Raw genomic sequence first — 10,318 nt, 5'->3', positions numbered from 1 at the left:
CGGTTTTTTTTTGTTTTTGTTTTTTTTAAATAAAAGTAACCGACTTGGAGATGCTGTTTCCCCCCTTTTTCTCTGATAACAGGGGAAGCATCTCGCTTTTTGTGTATATTCTATACTTTGGGGAGGGAAAGTTAAATAACAGAGGCGGGTTTTCCTACTCGGGCCCGCCGTGAAGGTTTCTGAGGCTACAGCAGAGACCTTGGTGCGACCGTGTTAAAGAGAAAGGGGGTAGGGTCGCTGCCATCACCTGCGCCCCCCCCCCAATTTTCCACCTTTATTTTCACGCCCCTTGTAACAATCATGCACTTGGCCAAAGAGGCAAATGGAAAAGCTCCCCCGTCTGTCCAGCCGCTGGGAGCAGCCCCCCCCCACTCAGCCTTCATTTCTTCAGGGATTGGGGCAAGGCTGTTGCCTTTTGGGGAGGTTAGTTGTTGCTGGGACCCAGAGCAGTGGGGTCATGCTAGGCTAACAAAGAAGTGTTTTTGGCTGTGCAGCTCACATAAGAAAAGTGTGTGTGTTCATAGAGTTCCCTGGTGGGGTAGTCCCATCGTCGGTGTCGGCCCCCGCCACCCCCCATGTTTTAAAAGGTCCTCAGGAGCCGCTTGTTTTCGTTTCATCACGTTAGAGCCTTAATGGGATATACATTTAAGTCAACAGTTGGAGACAAAGATAGCATTATCTTAGTGTGACCTGAGACCTGAATCTCTTGTTGCCTGTGCACTGTTGAGTGGACCCAGAGGCTTTACAGTTTGGGTCCTTTTCCACTGGAGAAAAAAAGGCTGTGGAGTGTGAGTGTGGATGGTCCCCATTTCACAGGTGAGGCAGCTGGAGCCCGGGATTTTTATTTTATCCAGAGGAGCTGATGACGTTAGAAAGAAAACTCAGGTCTCTGACTCCAAAGCTGGTGGTCCCACTTATTGCAGAGGCATGTTTAAAGTTGTGCCACCAAGAGGAGTGTGCAAATGTCTAATAACAGGCCTTTTGTTTGCTTTTCTGTTTGTTCTAGATGATGATAATTCCGAAGAAGGCTTCAACACTATTCATTCAGGAAGGCATGAATATGCATTCAGCTTCGAGCTTCCACAGACGTAAGTGTTGTACGTAATGGCATTTGTCATAGATACTCGTGATCAAAGCGTTCTTTTAAAATATTCTAAATCGAAACATTTTTAGTTCAAAAAAAAAACCCTTTTCATTACTGCAACTTGCTGGAGGAAAACAATATATTAAACATAAGAAGCTATTTTTCAATCTAGCGTGGCAAAATTGCAGAAAGCAAGCTCAATTCATAGTATTCTGTCCAAGTTTATGAGATTTTTAAAAGACAATGTTTAATTAAAATAAGTGAATTGGAAGGTGCTATCAAATAGTAACCACTTGTAAATATTTAGTTTGTTAGCAGGTATCACTACAGAAAAGATGGAACTTACCAAGTCTCAGAAGTCTGAGTTTGTAAATTCTGGTTCTACCTTTTCTGCTAATGCTGACCACTAGCAGTCAATTAAGAAGTAAAAGTACTTAGGAATATCCTAACTTTAGAAGGGATGTTCTGGTACGACCTGAACCACTTCTGTGCCAAGAGCTCCTGGGGTCCAGACTTGAGGGACGTCCATTAGTGGAGCCACGTAAAGCCTGGGGTCCCTGTGACCAGAGGGAGGAAGGAAGATTCCTAAGGCTGTAACAGATTGACAAGGGAGATCACACAGACTTTTTCTAAAATGATGCTTTTAACAAATACCACAGCCTACAAATGGCACTTGTACTGATTGTTCTGGAGGATAAACTTAGATTACGTAAGAATTTATCAAGTGCCAGATGTACATAAGTCTGTATTTGTTTTGTTAATACTAGTACTTGAGATGTGTATACATACTGGAGGTCATAAATGGTATTTTTCAGAATATTCTATTTACCATGATAATTGAGAGCCTCATTTTGAATATAATGCCTTAATCCACTTTCTGAGAAAAATATCAAGTCTGTGAATAGAATAAGGCCAATATTGGGCCTGAACGTTTATGTGGTAATTTCATATTTTTTGAGTTTTATATGTAAACCACAGTCATCTACAACCCCTAGAAAGACTATCAGCATAAAAGTTTAAGATTTTATTTTTCACTATACAAGTTAATATAGGAGTCTACAATGCAAAAAAAAAATTTAGAAAAACACCAGTGCTTCCTGCACTAGTTTAGCTAGCGCTCTTCCTTGTAACTGAACAGTGATACTTTTCTAATGAAATTATGAAAAGCAGACTAAACACACTAAAATAAAACCTTCCACAAGTAAAACCAGAGAGAGTTCAAAAACAGTTGATTCTCTTGACATAAAGGTCAAGAGGGATATTTTTTTTTTTTTTTTTTTAAGACTATAAAGTTAGGAAGTAGCAAAAACAGACTTGGAGCTTGAATAAACTGGGAAATGTAAAAGCAGGTTTTCAGAGTTTCATTGGACTTCATGAAATGTGAAATTTTTGAAACTATAATGACTATTCTAGGCCTTTTCTAGACCTTAATTAGTTGCTATAAAAAGAGGTAATAATTCCTAGTTAATGAGAATGGAGTGCTATAGGGAATTTGATCTGAGTGTTTAACCAGTGTCTAGAATTTCTCAATAGTAATAGTTAAAACATATCTTTATTTTTAAATTAAATTCTTGACTCTTTCAAGAATTGTTCATTAAACTTTCATAATTTTGCCACCAGCATTAAAAGTAGCCTCTTCTTAGTTTAAAGGGATTGTCTTCTTCTGGCTTTTTAAAGCAAACATTTTAAGGCATTTTAACTATTGTTGTTTAGAAATAGGTTTTTTTTTCCCCAATGACTTATCCCTTTGGAAATTTTTTTAATTATATGTCTGATACCTCGTTGGTCCAGAAATAGTACAATATATTAACACATCTATTCTGACCTACTGTGTAACTCTTAGAAAGAGGTATAAAATTAATATATTAATCTTTATTCTGCACAGACCACTTGCTACCTCATTCGAAGGCCGACATGGCAGTGTGCGCTATTGGGTGAAAGCCGAGTTGCACAGGCCTTGGCTTCTACCAGTAAAATTAAAGAAGGAATTTACAGTCTTTGAGCATATAGATATCAACACTCCTTCATTACTGGTAAGAATTGACTGAATTCTTCACTGTTTTTGACATACAAATACTAAAGAATAAGCACCTAAGCTACACCATGGTCATAATTTTAAAGTAGTGGTTTTATTTTTAAATTCCGTAGAGATATATATTTTATAAGTACAGTAAAGAAAGAACACACAAGTTAATGAAAGATATGCTCATATTTTTGATACTGTAGTAACTTTATATAAGTTTAAAAGTAAGACCAGCATATGGTATAAAATATCTTACTCAACATGACAGCAATAACAAAAAGCAGATCTGTCCCTGGATGATTTGAGTGGAAGAAGAACACTAGTATCATTTTTTATAAGAGAATACTACTTATTTGAAAATATCATAATCTAAAATTGCTACTGCATTTCATTATTCCAAAATAGGGATAGTTGTCAAATAATGGGGAATCATTATTTAATGAAAAAATTTAATTCTTTTTAAAAGGAATCTTTTTTTTAATTGCAATTTTTTATAAGAATAATTCAAATTTGACATCAAAAAGTTTATTTGGTTTGAACAAATGATAACATCTTTAAAGCAAATAAGAATTAATCCTAAAGTATATAGTTTTCCTTTTTAATACTTATTTTTACATTTTCACAAAAAAGATGTTAACATTTGGAATTATAACCAAATTGCTTTCTGTGCTGCCTTTTTTAAGGTAGTTTAAATGGAATGTGGAAAGGGTTTTTTTGTTTTTTTGGTTTGGTTGGTTGGTTTTTAATTATTGTATTTGTAAATAGTGTGGACTAAAAAACTTATGGGATAGGGTACTAAATCCTTATCCTTTTTTCTTTAATTGAATGGAACTTTATATAAAGATAAAAATAATGATATTCAGAAGCCACTTGTTAGTTTTTTCTTTTTAAAAGTATATTTGGATACAGAAAAAAGCCACACCTCTTTTAATTTTAAATTTTCCAAGAATTTAAGATTGTATTTTTAAATATTCTGACATTGTACCAATTCATACATTGATCTTTTTTTCTAAATTTGTTTCTTACAGTCACCCCAAGCAGGCACAAAAGAAAAGACGCTCTGTTGCTGGTTCTGTACCTCAGGCCCAATATCCTTAAGTGCCAAAATTGAAAGGAAGGGCTACACCCCAGGTACGTGCAAGGCGCTTTGCACAGAAACACTTTATTCACTGGCTTCTGGGTAGGAATTTATAATGTTACTGCTGAATTTACTTGGCATTCTTTGGTAAAACAGCAAATTGTGCTTATCCGATTTCTTTTCATAAGTTGGAATATAGTTTCCTATTTCAAATGGCTACTGTAAATGACTAGTTCCTTTTTATGACTCTTAAGCAACTTGCAACTCCTAAGACAGCTTTTCATCCTTGTAGTTAATTGAGCTTTAGTTTTAAGACTCTACGTTTGTGTTTTGTAAACAGCAGAGATACATGTATATATATTTCCCCCTCTCTAGGTGAATCAATTCAGATATTTGCTGAGATTGAAAATTGCTCTTCCCGAATGGTGGTGCCAAAGGCAGCCATTTACCAAACACAGGCCTTCTATGCCAAAGGGAAAATGAAGGAGGTTAAACAGCTTGTGGCGAACTTGCGTGGGGAATCCTTATCATCTGGAAAGACAGAGACATGGAATGGAAAGTTGCTGAAAATTCCACCAGTTTCTCCCTCTATCCTCGACTGTAGTATAATCCGTGTGGAGTATTCACTAATGGTATGTATAGATTTAAGAGGTTTTCTTTTTAAAGTTAAGAGGAAATCATTTTGTCTTACATCTAGGATCTGGCTTTTATATTCCATATATAGTGGCATATACAAAATACATAACTCTTTATAGTTTGAGTTATAATTCTATCTTATATGTAAATGTACTACACAGTATTGTACATAAAGAGAAACTTCCCTCATGTATGTAAGTTAAAAATGAAGTAAATAGAGGCTGCAGACAACATTAAAATTGGGTCATTAGCATTTAAAAAGAAAGTCATCCTTGGCATTCTGTACTCAAGATCTCTTTCATTGTTTAGGTATATGTGGATATTCCTGGAGCTATGGATTTATTTCTTAATTTGCCACTCGTCATTGGTACCATTCCTCTACATCCATTTGGTAGCAGAACTTCAAGTGTAAGCAGTCAGTGTAGCATGAACATGAATTGGCTTGGCTTATCCCTTCCTGAAAGACCTGAAGGTAATTGGATAATGCATATCTGAGCTTAATCTCTTACTATTATCAAGAAAACTATTTTGCTTCTGATGTTTTGTGACCCTAGATAAACTTAATCTTTCCCTGAAGAAAGTAGATGTGGCCCCAGTGTTAAATTTTGATTGTGTGTTTTCCTAGTTTTAATGACCGAACAAATTATTACTACTTTACCTTGGCCTTCCTTTTTTAATACGGACTATTCTGTGTATTTTGACATGCATAAGAACATGCTGTTCGAATTGCGTGTATCTTTCTCCTTCAGCACCACCCAGCTATGCAGAAGTAGTCACAGAGGAGCAAAGGCGGAGCAACCTCGCACCTGGGAGTGCTTGTGATGATTTTGAGAGAGCGCTTCAAGGACCACTGTTCGCATATATCCAGGAGTTTCGGTTCCTGCCTCCGCCTCTTTATTCAGAGGTAAGCACTTCACAGATGAAATGGACCGGCTCACTTGGAAAGCAGCGTTGCAGACTTAATTTGTGTGTGTGTTTGTGTGTTGGAGTCTCACTCTGTTGCCCAGGCTGGAGTGCAATGGCACACTCACGGCCACCCCAGCGTTGACCTGCTGGGCTCCGGCGATCCTTCCGCCTCAGCCTTCCAAGTAGCTGGAACTACAGGCATGCACTACCATGCTTGGCTAATTTTTTTAATTTATTGTAAGGACAGCCAAGTTGCCCGGGCTGGTCTCGGACACTCAGGCTCAGGCAATCCACTCACCTTGGTCTCCCAAAGTGTTTTGATTACAGGCTGAACCTTTGAGCCCGGCCCAAACTTAATCTTTTTAAATATAGTTAGGTCTTGACTTTTGTGGTAATAACAGAAGAACAATTTAGAACAACAGATTTAAGGTTTAGATTAGAGTTGTTAGTATTTACTAAGTTTGACACAGAAGTAAAACTGTTCACTTATGTTATTGAGGAATTAATGATATAACCTCAATTTGAATTATTTGCACTGATACATTTTTTTGAGGAAAGAATTTTATTCATGCATTGATACATTTTTTGAAAGAAGAATTTTATTCATGCATTGATAGAAAGAACTGGCATTTTGCAAGCTGATTCAATAGCTAGAATTTATCTTACTCTTTTCCAATTCTTTTGTATATTTTAACATTCTCAGTCATGGGGGAAATGACATATTTGCAGTAACATCTTTAATCGCATTCCCACACTGCTAGACTGTTTCATTTGTCTAGTACTGATGGCAGCTAAGCACTTGATATGAATGAAGCGTGGCTGGACATAGGAGAAGCTCACAGACTGGTGTGAAAGACAAACTAAGAAGCAAAATATTGTGTAACAGTGTGATAGAAATGCACAACTCATTTGAGGAGCTACTTCCTGGTCTAGGGAGTCACATGGGACTTCTTGAGGTGACTGTTGGACTGAATTTTGAAGAGTGAGTAATCCTCAGGCAGGAAGAAGAGCGAGTGTGAAGATAGGGTAGGGTGGATCCAGCAATATCAGGGTATTTCAGGGTGACTTGAGCCCACAGTACATGTTGTTGAAATTGGCCTCGATACCAAAATAATTTTTTAAACTACTAGAATTGACTTTTTCTTTTGGTTACTGTCATTTACATAGCTATTTTGCAATGAAATACTACTCCCAAATTAGACAGAGGGCATTGTTTTACTCCTCACCAAAGTTTTCTTAATACATAACTAGAAGAGTTGATATGATGTCCTCTTCATTCATTGATGGTAAGATATTCAGAATCTTTTCTTGCAAATTCCTGATTAGATATAACTTTTCCTAGCCCCTTTTCCAATTCATAAAATGCTCTATTAGGTGCTTAAGATGTTCTGCCATTTGTTACAGATTTTGGTATTATCTATTTTATTTCAACATTTCTGGTCTTGTTTATTAAGTCAGTTATTTCTGGCTTGATTGAGGCTTCCTGGCTTCCTGGATGTCTAAGGAAGCATTTTAAAAGAACGGCAATCTAAGTAGTTAAAGCACCTTTAAGCAGTTTGTCATAAAATTCTGCCTCTTTTTCTTTTCTTTTCTTTTTCTTTGTTTTTTTTTTTTTTTTTGAGTTGGAGTCCCTGTCGCCCAGGCTAGAGTGCAGTGGCACGCTCCCAGCCACCGCAGCCTCTACCTGCTGGGCTCAGGCGGTCCTCCTGCCTCAGCTTTCCAAGTAGCTAGAACTACAGGCACGCACCACCACGCCTGGCTAATTTTTTTATTTATTGTAGAGACAGGGTCTTGCCAGGTTACCCAGGCTGGTCTCGAATCCCTGGACTCAGGCAATCCTCTCACCTTGGCCTCCCAAATTGCTGGGATGACAAGCTTGAGCCACCATGCCTGGCACTCAGCCTTCCAAGTAGCCGGAACTTCAGGTACGCGCCACCACACTCAGCTAATTTTTATTTATAGATGATAGCAACAGCCCCCCCTATACACACACACACAGTTTCAGGTATAAAAGGATAATTGAATGTAACTTGCTAACAGGAGATGTGTGTGTGCTCTTTCTGATTCCATTACTTGACTGATGTTCAGAAATCATAGTCATCTGCTGTATTCTTCCTAGACTTCATCAAATAATCTGAAAATGTTTTGTTTTTCTAGATTGATCCAAATCCTGATCAGTCAGCAGATGATAGACCATCCTGCCCCTCTCGTTGAAGGAATGCTTGGTTGACTCAAGTTGATGTGGGTTCCGAACTGTGTCTCTTCCGGCTGAGGACAGAGAAGTATCTTGGAGACACGATTTCAGAGGAAGTGGAATCGCTTTTGCCCAGAAAAATGGCAAACACATGGAACAACCAGAGATCATGCTTTAGAAGCCTACAGCAACCTTCTGGGACTGCTCCAACATGCTTGAAGACCTAAGCTTTTCTCCTTTAAAACTGGCACATACTATGAGCAGTCTTCTTAGCCTATGGTCATAAGTGTCGAGACACCGTGTCGTAAAGAGGGATAATTTCCTTCTTCTGATTTGAAATTTTGCACATGCTCAATGCTTACATTGTGCGGTTCGATGTCACTACAGCTTTTTTTTTCCATTTTTGCCAGACTCTTGATACTCTTTTAAAACTTGTTTGTGGTCAGCACAACAAGGAACAAAAGAAAGCTTTGAAAAACTTTAACATGAGAAAAACGCACTGACTTTTTTTTTTATTTAATATAACCTGGACTTACCTGCGTATGCACATGCTCAGAATCGTCCTGCTAGGCTGACCACGTATCACCTCTTCAGCTTGGATCCTGTTGTGGATTTATTTACAAACATCAAATGCCTTCAAGCCAATCCTTTTGCTGTATGTTTTGCAGCCTACTGTAGTAGATACGCAACAGATAATATGGGGAAAATGATGAGAGGAGGAAGCTAATAAGAGACTTTGTCGAGATGTCGACCTTCTGGTTTCTTTAGGAATTTGTTGCCTTTCTACTATTACAGCAAAGCAGCATTTTGTTACTGACTGCCTAAAATCACTTAATCTCAGGTGAACGCATCACTTGCCAAACTGTTGGAATGCTATTTGTGTTTTGTTGCACTGTTGAGTTATTTTGTTGTTGTTGTTTATTTGGTTGGCTTTTTGGAGAGGGAAATTTGGAAACGGGACATACACAAAAGTGATAACCCACCCACGTTCCCTTTTTATCATTACACACAAGGAGAAACTAGCAGAGCTGAGAATGGAGTCAAGAGAGGCAGTACGGCAGGCACCAGCAAAGAGTTAAGGGCTGTTGCTCTTAGACATTATCATTATTTGTATTATTATTTTAAAAGTATGGAAGTTTTCCAGTCACTGGAGAAAGTAGGATTTATTTTTATAGAGTTACTTAATTACCTCCAAAACACATATGTTGGAAATCGTTTTTGCTGGTGCACAGTGTTTTCATGAGCAGAAATGCATACATTGAGGCTATGACCAGAGAGCTCAATGTATCCTTTTGCTGTCTTGCTCAAGCTTAGCACGAAACTTAGCATGAAGACCCAAGTTTACTCAAAAGTACAGACCTTTACCATCACAAATGCTGGAAAGTTTGCTGTGACAATTGTTTTGTAATTTTGCGAATTTTTTTAAATGAAAATACTTTTTTCCATTACCTAAAGAACAGTTTGTTAAACTTGAGAAATTACTCAACTTTGATTTTATATATATATATATATATATATATATACATATACATATATATATATACACACACACACACACACACACACATATATGTATCGATAAGATAGGAAGAACAATCACATGGGTAAATTATCATTTATATTAAAGATAATTTACAATCAGCTCATAATAAATATACCAGCATTCATGATAACATTTCAGCGTTTTCCAGATTGGAGAAGGAATTCAGCTCTAATGTTCTAACAAAACCAGCATCTCTGATGTTGCAACATACGTGTGAAGTGGGTGTTCCATCTATCCTGCCATCTAACCCCACAGCTGTTAGAGTGGCTGGAAATAATAGTAACTCTGGCTTGGTGCTTGACCTGATTCAATACTGTCTTAAAGCTTCATACAAAACAAATAGGCTTTTCCATAAGTGGCCTTTAAGAAAACATGGAAGACAATTCATGTTTGAAAAATGCTGACAGGGTGAAGAAAGCCCAGTGTAAAAATGAATCGCGTTTTAAGTGATTCAGTTAAAGGGTTTGGGCTCCCGTAGCAAACTAATACTAGATAATAAGGAAATGGGGTGAAATATTTTTTTATTGTTAAATCATTTTGTGAATGTCCCCCTCAAAAGAAGCTAATGGGATATTTGGCATAAAGGGCATTTGGTGGTTTTATTTTTGTTGGGGGGGGGATTGTCAGAATACCCCTTTTTTTTCTTATGTCTAACTGACTAGGGAACAATTGCTGATATGCATAGCATTGGAATACTTGTCACCATACACTCTATGAATGATACATGAAGCAAGAATGACCAATATTCTGTAATTGGCACTGGGTCACAAAATGTGATAAAACTCTAAATTTATAAAACTTTATCAAATAAAGTTTTATTTTCTCCATTAAGGTATTTCTTTACTCTCTTATTT

The 10,318-nt window shown here is 37.2% G+C and overlaps 1 protein-coding gene across 1 annotated transcript in view; it reads left to right on the top strand.

The window, feature by feature from the left end:
• ARRDC3 (arrestin domain containing 3) overlaps window positions 1–9,381 on the top strand; it is a 12,799-nt gene extending 3,418 nt beyond the window's left edge. Inside the window, exons 2-8 of the mRNA XM_008068660.2 lie at window positions 1,007–1,088; window positions 2,970–3,117; window positions 4,136–4,238; window positions 4,561–4,817; window positions 5,131–5,293; window positions 5,571–5,725; window positions 7,885–9,381. Of these exons, the coding sequence (XP_008066851.1) occupies window positions 1,007–1,088; window positions 2,970–3,117; window positions 4,136–4,238; window positions 4,561–4,817; window positions 5,131–5,293; window positions 5,571–5,725; window positions 7,885–7,941 (965 nt within the window). The 3' untranslated portion in view covers window positions 7,942–9,381. The remainder of the gene's footprint in view (window positions 1–1,006; window positions 1,089–2,969; window positions 3,118–4,135; window positions 4,239–4,560; window positions 4,818–5,130; window positions 5,294–5,570; window positions 5,726–7,884) is intronic.
• Window positions 9,382–10,318: the final 937 nt, after the last annotated feature.

The sequence above is a fragment of the Carlito syrichta genome, unplaced genomic scaffold (genome assembly GCF_000164805.1).
Source record: "Carlito syrichta isolate Samal-C Ts95f unplaced genomic scaffold, Tarsius_syrichta-2.0.1 Scaffold311456, whole genome shotgun sequence".
NCBI lineage: Eukaryota > Metazoa > Chordata > Mammalia > Primates > Tarsiidae > Carlito > Carlito syrichta.
This window is presented reverse-complemented; position numbering and strand designations above follow the sequence as displayed.